The sequence below is a fragment of the Aythya ferina genome (genome assembly GCF_964211825.1).
Source record: "Aythya ferina genome assembly, chromosome: 1".
Lineage (NCBI taxonomy): Eukaryota > Metazoa > Chordata > Aves > Anseriformes > Anatidae > Aythya > Aythya ferina.
In genome coordinates this window covers 191,983,346-191,998,817 of record NC_140296.1, presented here as the reverse complement: position 1 = coordinate 191,998,817, position 15,472 = coordinate 191,983,346, and the positions used below count along the sequence as shown (strand labels likewise).

Here is a 15,472-nt window from a genome sequence, read left to right as displayed (position 1 = left end):
TTGTACAAAAAAAAATAGTTTCCATGTGTTTTAACCTCCCTTCCCAATTAAAATGCATATTTAATGATCTTTCTATTAACAACAGCCCGATCTATTATAAAATACTATGTGTTCTGCAAGTGATTTCATGTATTTTCTGTCCTGATAACCCTTGCTTTTCCCACATGCTTTACCAGGGACATGTTCTTGACATAAAATTACAGTCAGCAACTGAGTATTTTGTAATGAGGACAGCGTCTGTGTGTTAGCATGTGCATCTGTACATTCAAATACCTTCATCCCTTTGAAATGCTTTGGCAAGAAGAACAAAAGCAGTGCTCTACATACACTGGCAGCCCAGGGGGTCACTGCCGCTCAGCCCGTAGTGGTTCGCCCTGCAGCGGTCGCAGCGGACGCCCTCCACGTTCTCCTTGCACGGGCACCGACCTGCCACCGTCCCCAGAGCAGGATCCGTGCGGCTTTCGCACACGCCGTTGTGCAGCGTGCCTTCTGGGTCACAGCTGCAGGCTGCAGGCAGGGGCAAAGAGACATAAAAAGGCATATTTAGATAGAGGCATGAAAATGTAATTAGAGAACTCCAGGCTGTCAAAAATTCAGTGTTCTTGTAAAGATTAGAGATGATCGTCCATGTCTGCTGTGTTGGATGCTTCCAACATTATAATGCACAGCCACACCAAGAAGTATTTCAAGAGGGTTTCCAAGATCTACTTTTTCTCTGGAGGAAAGTTCCAGTCTTCATTTTGGTAGAAGTTTATCTTTTGCTTTAGGTAGTAATAGGCGTCACTCACCTGCTCCATACCCTGTCCAGAGCACGTGGGGAGGAGCAGGCCCTGTACTCTCGAGGATGTTCTTGTGAAAGCGGTAAGGTTACAGGGGGTACCACACTTCCCCAGAGCTGGTCTGAGCTGGCCATGGCTGAACTATTCACTAGAAAGGATGGTATCAGCAGGGGATGCTGCCTTCAAGATTCATTCCATTTTCTGCTTTGGCACTTGCTGTTTCTCACAGCAGCATTAAAATCTACCGCAGCACTTCCCTTTGTAACCTGCCCTTAGCTCCTTAAGGATTTTCCACACCAATCAATTACTAAAATTAAATTATATTCAAAGAATTTTTCCCATCCTATGCTAATACTGAATTTAGCTCATCTTTCCAAAGAAGGGTTTGCATGCCTGAAAGCTTGTTTTTTCTATATATGACCTAGTAAAAGATGATCCTCTTTCCACCATTTCACACCACTTCTGTAATCCCTTACTACCACAGAAGCAACAGCACTACTGTAGGGATATTTATACTGATGTTATTCAGGAAAGACGGTGCCCCTGCTGGATTTCAAACCTCAGTTTGGCAACAATGCAGCTCCTGGTATAATGCTCTTTCAAGAATGGAGTCATGCAGCTATTTTGTAAGGTGGTTTGGATGTTATAGGCTTGGTGACATTTTTACAACCACATTAGCATTCAGGTGTGGGGATGCAACAGAAGCAACTAGAAGCTAAAAAAGGGAAGCTTACGGAGGCACGCGTGAGGGTCTGAGATGGCTTTGCGTGGGTCCTGGTAAAAGAAAAGCTTGCACTGGTCACAGTGTTGCCCCGTGGTGTTGTCCTGGCAGTCCTCGCAGACCCCGCCGCTGACCCCACCGCTGGCCTGGTACACGTCCATGTCAAAGTGGCATCTGCCAGAATGGCCATTGCAGTTACAGCCTGCAAACAAAAACAGACAGGAGATATTTAGCACCACGGTTCCTGGCCTTGGCACCATTGCTGTCTACCTTTAACACTGAGTTACTTGTCATTCACATCATTTCAGTGTCCCAGACAGACTACAGCGTCCGAGGCCTTGCGCTTTACAGTGGGGTCGAAAAATCACAGAGTCCAGGTTGTGCAAATAATGATGCTTCTATTGCAAGTTTGTTTTGCTGCCGTCAACAAAGTTTATAGGGTTTACACCTATTAGGTAGGAATATAACGACGCTAAGATTGGGGACAAATTGGAAAAAAAAAAAAAAAGAAACACAAGACTGTGGAAAAAAGTTGGAGAGAAGGGGGAGCAAGACCAAAGGTGAAGAAAATTAAATATCTTGGCTGCAGAAGTTAGCAGTCTGCACAGGAGGTGGCTCTGAGTCATTTCAAAGTCTTGTCTTGGGCATGTGTTCATGTCTTAGAGTATAAACCAAGTCAAATGAGCTGCCAGGAGAAACATGACAGCAGGCTCCAGCACCTCATTACGTGAGTGGCACCATTTCAGGCTGACATACCAGCTGCCAGACGCGGTGAGAAACTCTGGGTGCTTCCGATCCTGCCTCAGGAAGGATCCTCCCCTCCAGGGAGCAGCAGCTTCCCCAAGGAGGAGGCAGCATCCTCCCATAAAACACCCCACAGGCACCCTGGGGAGGGTAAGGTAGGAGAGACAGTGAGGTAAGGTAACCTCCTCCATCGCCTCCTTCTCTGTGGGGTAGCTGGAGCCTTACCCAAGTCAGAATTGGCCTTATACTTTGAGAAGTACCCATGTAGGGGTCTGTGCCTGACATGGAGTGGGGAACATTGCTCCACCAACGAAAGATCTAGCTGAATGTTTGCTACAGATCCTCATGTATTATTCTTGCATGTCCTACATTATTCACCACTGTGGAAATAAATAATTCAGTCTTGTCTAATACTTCTTCCATTTGCAAGGGAAAGATCTTATGCTAAACAATGAATGGTCTTTTTTGCATTATTGTCTTTTTCTTTTTCTTTTTCTTTTTCTTTTTCTTTTTCTTTTTCTTTTTCTTTTTTTAATTTCTTTTTATGAAAAATAGGAATGTAAAACAGTTCTCCTTCCTGTAGGGCTACACAACACTGACGGATGCACAAATCCATCTGTTTTTCTAGATGAAGCATGGAAAACCATCACATAATCCATTGTGCTGGGACTGTGCTGCACCCCACCCTCACCCCCCTGTAATTAAAAAGGAAAATGATGTTTTTGAGTTACGTTTGCAGGCGTTATCTTGTGCCCCTTCAGCTGGCCTCCAGGGAGCATCATTGTAGAAGTCTTTACATCTTTCGCAGGATGGGCCTTCAGTGTTATGGTGGCAGATACATCTCCCATGGACCTGCAGTATGGTGAGAAGAGATAAGATGACAAGAAAGGAGAAGAGAAGATAGGAGAAGATGAGATGAGAAGAGAAGAGAAGAGAAGAGAAGAGAAGAGAAGAGAAGAGAAGAGAAGAGAAGAGAAGAGAAGAGAAGAGAAGAGAAGAGAAGAGAAGAGAAGAGAAGAGAAGAGAAGAGAAGAGAAGAGAAGAGAAGAGAAGAGAAGAGAAGAGAAGAGAAGAGAAGAGAAGAGAAGAGAAGAGAAGAGAAGAGAAGAGAAGAGAAGAAGATAATGACTCTATTCAGATTTGTGGAATTTGAAGTGAAATATAAAAGCATCTTTTCCTCTCTCAAGTGAAACAGATGTGGATCAAAATGATGTTTTCTCTATGTCTGCTGAAGTAATGTGTTCCTGATGGCTCTGTTGCCTACCTTAAGTAATAGATTCAAAGTGATCTTTTCTTTTTCTACTACTGCAAGTCTTAATGCTACAAAATGGCCACTAATCTCCAGCAAGAACTCCTAAATCAAGTTTTATCATTCCAGGAATTATATCTGTATTCATAAGAAGGGATAGAGCCCCTCCTGAGCTGCTTATGCTATGTTAAAAGGCTTATCTGCAAATCCAGTCGGTAGTAATCTGCTTGAGGTACACCAGCAAGATCATGGAAATTCAAAGCTCTTTGGCTCCCTCAGCTGACAAAATGCTCATTTATTTGAAAAAAAGGTCTGGAGAATACCTGTAAGATTTAACCAGTTTTAAAAATGCTAAGCAACAATGAGGAAAAAAAAAAAAAGATTTCTAGTGATTCCAATGGAGACTTCAACTTTTTTATTTCTGTATCTCTCTCCCTACATGTCTCTGTTCTGAAATACATATTTTCTAGGGGAAAAAAAATAAAAAATAATAATAATAAAAAAGAAACAAAACACTCTTGTTCCCAGAAAGAATTTGCAATAACATTCCTAATTTTTTTAATAATCCTTTTTCATGGGTTAGCTTTGCACTATCAGCCATTCTTTGTGCCAGCACCTCCTTCCCTGCTGCAGAGCCCCTGAGCCCAGCTGGAGAGTGGAATGCACCCAGCAAGCAGCCAGTCAAGTCCGCACACAGCGCGGGCTACTTACCATGTTATATTTGCACCATTACAGCTCTGGTATTTTGCTGCTATTCTCAACGTGTCACGACCTGGTTGCTTTTGAAACACCACACCGGTGCCAACAAAGAAACAACTTCTGAGCTATCTGGCCCAGAGCTCTAAAGGAAGAAGCTGTGCACTAGAGATGCAAATGGTCAATCCAAAGGTCATCAGGGACCTTCCTTCCTCTCCCTCCCTCCTTTCACCCCTTCCTTCCCCCAGAATACCAGGTAGGGACTGCCCTTGTTGGAGATGGTGTTAATGCCATACCATCCCAGGCTGATGGAAGGCATCACCCCGCAGATTCTGCATGGGATCACAGTGGCTGGCGTGACCATTGCAAAAGCAGCTGCCCCGCACAACCACCTCATAGACAGCGTAGTAGTACTTCTTGAGGGGGTCACCATGCCTTCTTCCAAGCAGAGCATCCCCGAGGGTGTGGAGTTTGGTGAAGTTGATCCTTAGGTTTGTCATCGTAATGAGCTCTGCAGGGAAAGAAAAGAAATCAAGAGCCCAAGTTCATTTGGAAATGAAGTGGGTCAAAATCTTCAGCTTGCATCAAACATCCAGTAATTCCCCCATACTGAAGAAATAGTTAAAATGATATTGGCCATGACCAGTAATCCACACAGTGTCAGGGCACGGACACACTCCTGGCACACAGCTGCATAGCATTCACACCTTCCCTGGCACAGCCCTGGCCTGGCCAAGCTGTGTCTCCCCATCCAATGCCTCCTGGGCCCATGCACAGCTCCGGGGCTGCTCCCAAAAGGCAGTGAAGATTAGGCCACCCCCTCCCTGAGGGAAACAGAGCACAGCTGCATGGAGCTGTTCAGAGTTGGGCTGTTTGCCTGCTGGGCTAGGGGACAAGACCAGCCCACTTAATTTTTTAATACAGATGTCTCCCTATAATCTTTAGGGATAAATTTTCAATATCCCTGATTTACACCAGCTGAGCTTTTGACCCTCTCAGCGTACAAAGTGTCTTCAGAGGAAACCTGCACTGTTCTTACCTTGGATATATGGCACGTATGGGTTTTCTATTTCAAAGCTGGGATCCAAAGCTTTTAAGACAACCTGAAAAACAAATTAAAAACAGCTCTATAAGTCATGGAAGCTATTCTTTTTGGACATAAAGTCTGTTACCCGAGACCCATTTGATACTTATTGCACTTCACAGATACCATAGAACTTAAAACCAGGTGGTGGCCCTGGTTCAGCAAGTACTCTCACTCTTTCACCCTGGCTTTGCGAGGCAAAAAGCCTTTTTGTCAGATTGATGTGTCAGGATTAGGTGTGTGCCCTTCAGCCATAGAGGTTGAAGAACTCTGATGAGGAGGGACTTTCACATTAATTTGAAAACCAGGATAAACCACTAGAAGGCCTTGCACAGTTGTTTTACGAGTTCATTTGGATATGAAACTATGAGTAAAACACTGTGGTTTTCTTTCCCTCCTACTTCAGTAAAGTCAACACCACTTCATGTCCCAGGGTTTGTATAAGTGGATCTGATGGGTACAGAAGTGAGTCCCTCAGCTCCAGAAAACTGGCCACGTATGATCTCAAACACAGACTCCTAGCAATACCTCGCCTTCAGTGGAGGGCTCGATGTCTGAATATCTCGAATCACAAATGACGTCCCCCACACCCTTTGCTGGACCAGGAGAGATGTTGGGAAAAGAAGCTGCGCAGTCTTGTGCAAAATATCTAAATGCTTTCCAGGTCTGTCCAAAGTCAGTGGAGCGTTCAACCAGCATTGCTGCAGGCCGAAATGTCTGCAAAAAAAAAACATTATTTCATGAATTTCTTAACCAGACATTGATAAGACATCTCAGGAGCTGTTGTACTGACATTCCTGCTTGGGGGATGCCAACATCTGCAGCTAAAATTCTGTGCTTGGATCTTGCAGGTGCCCTATGGGGATACTGTGCTGCTTACAGGAGTCTCTAAAGAAGCCAGATTCCTCATACAAACCTTCTAAGCAAAAGGGCAGGGCAACCTCCTGTAGAGGGAGAAGATTGCTTTCTAAATAAGGAAATCTACATTAACACTGTAGGAATTCTATAGAAAAAACTGTGTAACCACCTGGATGGATCATAATAGGCATTCATAAGAAGACTGAATTAAACTTGAAAGAGCAACCTCAGTTCAGAAATGTCCTAAAATGTTTGGGCTTAATGTTGCTTTTTTTTTTTTTTTAAGCTTTAATTCTCGGATTTATAGAAAATAGGACCAGAAGGCACATGAATGGGAAGCTATTCAGTCTATCCGCCTCCCCTAAGGCAGGATCAACTATAACCATACTTGACAGGTGTTTATCTAACCTGCTCTTACAAACCTCTAAACAGATGATGCTTTCACTGCTTCTCTAAGCAATTATTCCTGTGGTTAAATAATTAGTGTATAAATTACATGAAAGCTCTGGTAAAAGGTGTGTGTGTAGTACCTTAAAGGTCAGGATAAGATGGCTGAACTGGAATAAGGTTTCCAGGTCCAGTCGAATGCTGACATGGTCAATACCTGAAAAGAGAAGGAAAATGAAGTGAAGAGCACAACACACAGGCAGCTTTCCTTGGGGAATTTAAAGATGCCTTTTCCAACACAGCAGCCCTGCTCTTTGGGGCATCCTGTGAGCACAAACCCAGAATGGGATCCACAATGCTGTGAGTCAGAGGCTGCATGAGATGGTTGAAGGTCCTGCTCAGACCATTCAGACTGAAAATGACAGTGATCGTAAGGTTCTGGGTTCATGTCTTACTGTAACCACTTAGATTTTTCTTAATTCCACTCAAATTATTTGCTTATTTCTGACAGAAATGCAAAACAATACAAAATATGGGGTTTTCTTCATGCTAAATTGACCTGTTAAACCCTTCTATACTGACAGACCTGAAAGTGTTGTGAGCAAAGCCACCACACCAGACATTTTCCAAAAGTACAACAGATATAGATAAACAAAACAAAACAAAAAAACACAAACAAACAAACAAACAAAATGTCAAATAAGATAGAGTAAATGACATTCCTCCTACTATGCTTTCACAGAGAAGATGTAAGAATATATCAATTGATGTCAGTGACGAACTACTACGAAGAAGCTTGTGACAAAATTAACATGGGGCAATAAAGGTACTGGTACGGTAGCCAAGCTTTATTTAATTATTCACTAAAATACAAGTACTTTTCACTGCAAGCACTACTTGTGTTAAATGTGTCTTTGTGTTTTGCCTACTCTGTCACTATGCGTTTGTAGGCAAATGCACCTTGTACTGCTGAATCAAAGAGCACACGTGGTCTTCATGAAGGCCAAATGGTTGATAACAGTTACAGAAGTGAATCTAACCTCATGCAGAAATGTTTTGTGAAGGAAACTTACCGTTTTCTGACTGCCACCACTTTTTTTTCCTATCAGGCTCAAAAGTTGTGATAACGTTTTCAATCATGTGGCTGTTGTGCTGCGTATAGGGGTTGTATGGGTACCTGGAATCACAGAGAAAGCACTTCTGTTCAGCCTAGAAAACAAAACAAGCAGAATAAAGGATGAGTTCAGTCTCTACTCTAAAGACCAGATGGATTCACATGTATTTATGTGATTGCAGGCTCTAGCCTGGAGTGAGATCACAGAGAGGATGCAAGGGAGGACTGGCTCCTTCAGGGACTGACGAAGCCTTGAAGAGGATCATTCACTACATCACTCTTTTTCTTTTTTTTTCCCTTCTCTTTTTTGCATATTTCCTAGCACCTTGGAGGTGTTGCCAGGAGCAGCAGCCAGGTGCAATTGTGCAAATGGAAAGCAAGGCTAGATCCAGGTAAATGTAAGTGGCCTGGGCTGACACCACCAACTGAACCACTGCTGGTGCCTTCTGTAGGCAAAACTGGGAGGTCAGTAGGGTGACAGGGAAGACGTGAGGAGAGGTGACAAGGTGAACATGTCAGGTGGGCAGATGAGTCATGCTGAGCTGCGTGGACCAGCACAAGCTGTGACAGCAGGAATGCAGCAGGGAGCTGGGCATGGCCCGGCACCCTACAGGGAAGGAAGGAGGAGGCAAGGATTCAGCGCCTTGGATGAGGCTGAAAGCACAAAGTTGACTTTAGTGGCTGGAAATGGTCAGAGGCCAGGCTGGAAATGACTGGGATGGGACTGGGGCAGAGGTGCCTGCCCAGCACACTCAGGATTTACAGGGAAACACTAGGAATGGTTTGCACATGTATCACAGAATGGCTTGGGTTGGAAGGGACCTTAAAGGTCATCTAACTCCAGCCCCCCTGCCATGAGCAAGGATGCCACCCACCAGATCAGGTAGGCCAAGTAGCCAGCTTTCATGTATTATGAAATCACCTGGGAATTATTCACATTTAAACGAATAAAGAGATACAGGTTTGCAGGTGTGCTATGATCCATATGTTTTAAATACTACAGTAAATATATACTTAAACATTATGATAAATATACGTCATATTTAGCCATTCGACATTGCACTTTGCGGCCTGTGATGAAAATTCAACTTATAAGACAAGACAGAAGTACAAAAAATACTCAGTCATCTCATTTTACAAAGCTCTGGAAAGGAGAGCTCGGTTATCTCAGCATTTGGCAGGACTGTGCACACCCACGCTCTGGCTTATACAGACACACTCAGCATGACACTCATTCAACTTATGTTTAAGGTTGCACCGTAACAACCTTTCTGTGCCCCAAATGACAAGCATGTGCATGTCCCCGTGGGCAGGTCTGCCAGATCCCATCTGCCTCTGAAGCACGCAGCTTTACACCCTCCTCAGCACCGAGTTCTCTTTCTTTTCCTTTCTAGACATAAAGTGCAATCATAGGGCCAAAACCCACTTAACCTACATTTAGAAACAGAGACATTATTCTAAGCAAGACTGACAACTATTTAAAGTGCTTCTTTTCAAACACAAAGAAGTCAAACTCTACTTTTTTTTTTTTCAATCTGAATTTTCATTAAACATCCTAACCAAGTCTGGGCTGTTGGCAGCTTGCCACGCTGCCTGACAAACTTCCACACGCCGGGACTGCTCTCGTCACGGTGCTCTTGTCGTGGCACAGGTCATTGGGAGGGGAATTTGGGGAGGAAGAACTCAACTTTGCAAGGCATGAAGCTTCCTGGCTTGCCTCCAGCAAAGTGCTCAAGGGTGTGCTGGTGGGGAAGAGAATTGATTTCAGCAGGACTCTCTATATACTTTAGGTGGCACGCACGTTTAAGGGGAGCTGGTACAGCAGATTGCATTGCTGGAATATAAAAACATCTCTGGGAAGCAGCAGGACTTGTGACTCGTTGTCTTCAGGAGACAGTCACCAAGGGTCAAGATGTATCAAGGCAGCATTAAATCACTGGGAGTATTGCAGGAACAGCTGTTCCTTTTCGAGTCTGTATTTACATAATACAAAGGATAAGTACAGGCAAGTGAAAATATTAATTTTTGATCACTCTTTGATCTCCTCTTAAAAAGACAAAAAAGGCAGCCGTACAGCCAAGGGCCAGAAATGCAATGTCTCAGAGATGACTCTTTGTGCCTCACAACCAAGCTGCACCAAGGCTCGGAGCACAGCCAGCAATTTAGTGCCCAGGATCCATTCGTTCAAACAACCTGGGGAAAAACTGCAAAGAGTGAAGAGCAGCTCAAACAACCTTTCAGAAGGGAAAAAAGATATTTAAGTTTTGCAGAGTAACTTGGAGCAGTGCTCGGTGTCATCTCAGCATGGCAGAGCTTCACACTGTAAATGTGTCGCAGCATTTTGCCAGAAGGTCATAAACTAAATATTTTCAATTGCTTATAAATGAAGTGGCATTTTATTAACTTCCTCTTTAGCCTACAGATGGTATTTAGTGAAAATACTTCTGCTTGCAAGAATTTATTAGCTCAGTGGGGCCAAGTCCTCCAGGATGTGCTGTAGGGGAGTCTGTTTCTGCTGGACAGTGTTCCCACATGTTCAATGGACCCACAGGGTCTCCACAGCTGCTTCCCCAAGAGGGATCCATTTAATTGCCCACATTTTGTGTCCACCTACCTACCCACATGGCCAAAGACTGCAGCTTTTCATCTGCCAGAAATGTTTTTTTTTTTTTTGCTTTCATTGATGTTGGTCTTACTTCAGATCAAACAACGTAAGAGGATGCAGTGTGAATCTCTGAACAGGCTGCCTCAGCTCTCAGCACTGTATGGGACGTGTCCCTCAATAAAGACATGTTAAGGACCACGTTCATCCTGCTAAGCACTCACACACATGCAAACTGTGGTCTTCATCTCCGAGCGGGGAAAGACTGGCAGACCAAAGCTCGCTCAGAAATCCCCATGCTCATTTGCATCTCATGGATATTTCTCCCTCTGGAGAAGCTGTGCATCACTGGGCAGGCTGTGTGCTGCTTTCGCCAAACCCTCCATATGTGCTGCAATAAGGCACAGCCTCACACCAGGCATATTTCATGCTGTCTGATGATCATTCAAACAACTCCAGTAGAAGCTTCACAGTCTGGTCAACTTCTTTTACAGACAAGAACATCGTTAGTAAGCAGAGCTCAGTTTACTAAAAAAGAAGAGCAAACCAACCTCAAGGTAGCCTATAATGCAGTACTTCTGAGGGCTCTTCAATCCACAGGTAGATGAGGCTGTTAATTGCTTGCTGCGACCCAGGAGGAGGTCCCCAATGGCTGGGTGGCAGGACCCGGCACCACAGCCATCCTGTGCCTGCTGGGGTCTTATCAGCACTGAGCATCGAAGAAAATCAGAGAGTTGAAATTAGTTCATGTACTCAGCAATACTCTGCAGAGAAAATCAGTTATGTTCTGACATCAGCAGAAAAGTAAATTCTTTGTCTATTTTCCTTTTGTACTTAATCATATTAAGTACAAAAGTACAAAAGTACAGCTCGGTGCTGGGGCCGGTCCTCTTTAATATCTTCATCGATGATCTGGACGAGGGCATCGAGTACACCCTCAGTAAGTTTGCAGATGACACCAAGTTAGGTGCGTGTGTCGATCTGCTTGAGGGTAGGAAAGCTCTGCAGGAGGATCTGGATAGGCTGCACCGATGGGCTGAGGTCAACTGCATGAAGTTCAACAAGGCCAAGTGCTGGGTCCTGCACCTGGGGTGCAATAACCCCAAGCAGAGCTACAGGCTGGGAGAGGAATGGTTGGAGAGCTGCCAGGCAGAGAAGGACCTGGGAGTGATGGTGGATAGTCAGCTGAATATGAGCCAGCAGTGTGCTCAGGTGGCCAAGAAGGCCAACGGCATCCTGGCTTGTATCAGAAACAGTGTGACCAGCAGGGCTAGGGAGGTGATCGTCCCCCTGTACTCGGCTCTGGTGAGGCCGCACCTCGAGTACTGTGTTCAGTTTTGGGCCCCTCGCTACAAGAAGGACATCGAGGTGCTTGAGCGGGTGCAGAGAAGGGCGACGAAGCTGGTGAGGGGCCTGGAGAACAAGTCCTACGAGGAGCGGCTGAGGGAGCTGGGCTTGTTCAGCCTGGAGAAGAGGAGGCTCAGGGGCGACCTTATCGCTCTCTATAGGTACCTCAAGGGAGGCTGTAGCGAGGTGGGGGTTGGTTTGTTCTCCCACGTGCCTGGTGACAGGACAAGGGGGAATGGGCTTAAGTTGAGCCAGGGGATTTTTAGGTTAGATGTTAGGAAGAACTTCTTTACTGAAAGGGTTGTGAGGCATTGGAACAGGCTGCCCAGGGAAGTGGTGGAGTCACCATCCCTGGAAGTCTTCAAAAGACGTTTAGATGTAGAGCTTAGGGATATGGTTTAGTGGGGACTGCTAGCGTTAGGTCAGAGGTTGGACTCAATGATCTTGAGGTCTCTTCCAACCTAGAAATTCTGTGATTCTGTGATTCTGTGATATCCTCTCTGAACCTGGAAGAGCTTTGCTCATGAACACACCTGCTGCAAAATCATAAAAAAATACACCACGCATACTGAAAATTTATGCTAAAACTTAAATAATCTGCACTTTATTGCTCATCAAACATGCCAGTCTGCTAGGAGTAATAACAGATGATGTGTCCTATCCTGGTGTACCCAGAGGCAGCACTACTGCAGCAGAATCACAGGCATTGCAATCAGCTTAGATAGGAAGGAAAGAAGAAATTCCTTATTATTAGTGTGGTGAGGCCCTGGCACAGGCTGCCCAGAGAAGCTGTGGCTGCTCCATCTCTGGAGGTGCTCAAGGCCAGGCTGGATGGGGCTTTGGGCAACCTGGTCTGGTGGGAGGTGTCCCTGCCCATGGCATGGGGCTGGAACTGGGTGGGCTTTAAGGTCCTTTCTATCCCAAACCATTCGATGATTCTGTGATTCTCTGGCTTTGTGAGCAGGACCAGATTCTGATTCATTCTGCTGCTTTCTGCTGAGTTGTCCAAGTTGTACTGATGGAACTGAGTACAGGTATGAAGTCAGGGGTCCTTATGATTTTCTGGTGATCTGCAATGAACATCCTGATCCAGTCCCAGCACCCTCTGTTCGGAACCCATGGAATGGTCATTAATAATTAATCAGCATAATTTAGAGTTCTGTAAATAATTGTCAGTTTTTTCAGTTTATTTTGTCTGACAAGAATTTAATTTTTTTTTTTTTTCCATTATGTCAAGACTTCCCTTACAGGGCTTGTCCTTTTAAACAAGTTCTGTCCTGAAACCCTGAACAGGAATGGGTACCTTGGAGGCTATATCTGCTCAGCTTTACTTGGCTCAACTTGTTATAAAAAGTGCAGTTAAAAAAATAGAATCAATACATGAAGATCCCACAGGGATATGAGGAGCAGTAATGCAATTACAGCAGTAAATATGCATTATTTACTACGAATGGTTGTAGAAACTGCTGCAACATCCAGATTTCAGTTTGTGGCTCAGGCTATACTTCAGGCGATCAATGAAGCTTGACTCATTAAGTATAAAACAATAAATATGTTTGGTTGGCTTGCCTTTATTTATCCATATTTATTTATTTATTTTAATAAATTATTTATTTATCTTTATTTATTATTCTTTATTTATGTATTAGCTGTTAGCAGGCATTGATTGCCCACTTCAGGACCTGTTTCAGATTCAATCACAATGTGTATCTTTTCTTTGTATTTAAAGCTCTCACATTACTCATAGCTCCTAGGCAGGAGAGTGGGGAACAAGGACTCCATATCGCATGCATTTAACTGTGTATGTAAAAGAAGTCCTCCAAAAAAATCTTGGATTGACACATAAATGACATGATAATATTTCAAAATTGGCTCCAATGACTGTAACATTTGTACTTACTGTGAAACAACAGAAGGACCAGCCCAAGCCTCATGCCTCTGCGTGGAGCTCAGGGTGGTCTGATGATGGTGGGTCACGCAGTGCTCCGCTGCACAAGGGCACACCTTCTGCAGGGCTATCCTTCAGCAAAATGAAGGAACAAAATAAAAACATCATGACTGAAAGGAAACCCTAGTTATGATTTTGTTCTAGAAGAAATTTCTCATGACAGTTTTCAGTGCTCAGAATGAGATCAAAGCATAGGGACACCTCGTATGTGATTTAGCAGAAGACCATAAAAACATATTCAGATAGTTTGAAATAATAATAAAAAAAATGCTATCAGCAAAAACATGGTAGTGTTTGAATATCAGCTACTTAACCCTAACTAGATTCAACAGGGCTGTTTGAAGACACCTAACTCCTTCTCTTGTTTCTTGTTTCTTTGCACTGACTTCAAACAAAGCCAGTGGTCCTAATGTAGATGCTACCAAGAAATGCCTGAAGTCGGGTGCTACGAATTTTGGCCTCATCAGAGACAGAATTGTAACAAAATTATAATTAGAAATTATAAAATTAATCTTTAAGTGAAGTGAGGAAAAATGGGTAATGTCAGTATCAGTGCAAAATACTTGTATAGAGGAGTGCTCAGCTGGAACCCAAGGCAGGTTGATTGTGGTTTTTACTTCACATCCTTCCTCTTACCACTCACATGGAGGAAGATATCATTTGCCAACACAAAAACTCTATTGGGTAAAGAGAAGGCAGACATGGATGGAAAGATGACCCAGCATTTAGTCACCAAGTAGAGCTCCCAAACCCCAGCCTGACTCCAGATCTGTGCCTTCCATCTATTTCTTCATCTGTAGGCATCAGCGGGACCAGCGTGTCCTGATGCAGCTGTTTCCCGAGGTGTCCCCATGCAAGCACACCAATGTGCTGCTTCTTGGATCTGTTCTTGTTCCTCACCTTCATGCGACTGTCACTACCCTCCCTGCATGAGCTAAGATGAAATACCCCAGTGTGGCAGACTAAAGGAACTCGTCACTTAAGAAACAAAGGCATTCAGAGCATTTCAGATTTTACAGGCTCCACATAGGCTTGTTTCACACAGTCCCATTCAGAACATGGGAGAATAGCCCCCTGTTTCAGCAGCCATAGCTAGAGAAAGCTATAAGGGGCCACCAGACTTTCATGCTCCTTCAGTTTCTCTCATTTGCCACAACCACGGAGAGCCTGGTGTGCTACAGTGAGATGATGCTGGCTAGCATCATGCAGCTGAACCTTTTCCCCTGTCTACAGAGAGAACTGGCAGCTAAGGCAGTATCAGGCAGAACAAAGAAAATGTCCTGCCAAGATGGACTTCAAATTTCATAGTCGGTGAGAATAATGAACAAACCCAGAGATGACCCTAAATGCAACCATTGTGACAGCACTGCAGTACAACACAGGTACCCACAGCAGAAGTAATCTACCCATCGTGGTGGTTACATGTCCCAGTCACGCTCCACACCAATGATATTCTTTATACACGGCTCGCTTTAACAGATAAACAAGGAGCAGCAAAACCCCAACAATACTTCAGTTCCACGCTTAGCAGGAAAATTAAATAGTGGAGATGTCTTACCTGTCTTTCAGACAGCCAAGTGTTTCAGCTCCAAGTGAACAGCCCAGAATGAGGGAAGCAAGTAAAGGCATACCTGTGCACTTCAGCTGAACAAGATCATGCGTCCCCCCAGGCACCGAGGTGTAGGTGCGAATGAGACCTGGCCTGCAACCTGCCAAGGGGTGATTTGTGAAGTCATTCTGCTGGGGCTTCTGGCTTTAGCAAGTACGAGCAGTGAATGAACACAGTGACAGGCAGAAAAAGTTCACGCAACTCAGGAGAGAAGAGTGGGGTTCTTAAAAAACAACCCTTTAATTGTTGTATGATTGAACAACTGTTAAATTGCTCCGTTTTGCACCCATACCTTTAAGTCTTCACCTTTGCTTTGCACCAGAGGTCCAATGGC

The 15,472-nt window shown here is 44.3% G+C and overlaps 1 protein-coding gene across 1 annotated transcript in view; it reads right to left on the bottom strand.

Moving 5' to 3' along the window:
- LAMB4 (laminin subunit beta 4) overlaps positions 1–15,472 on the bottom strand; it is a gene marked incomplete at its 5' end in the record, with an annotated part of 45,998 nt that overhangs the window by 30,055 nt on the left and 471 nt on the right. Inside the window, 9 exons of the mRNA XM_084507270.1 lie at positions 328–507; positions 1,514–1,702; positions 2,976–3,096; positions 4,486–4,700; positions 5,229–5,292; positions 5,802–5,990; positions 6,662–6,735; positions 7,592–7,727; positions 10,786–10,943. Coding sequence (XP_084363396.1) covers positions 328–507; positions 1,514–1,702; positions 2,976–3,096; positions 4,486–4,700; positions 5,229–5,292; positions 5,802–5,990; positions 6,662–6,735; positions 7,592–7,727; positions 10,786–10,943 — 1,326 coding nt within the window. The remainder of the gene's footprint in view (positions 1–327; positions 508–1,513; positions 1,703–2,975; positions 3,097–4,485; positions 4,701–5,228; positions 5,293–5,801; positions 5,991–6,661; positions 6,736–7,591; positions 7,728–10,785; positions 10,944–15,472) is intronic.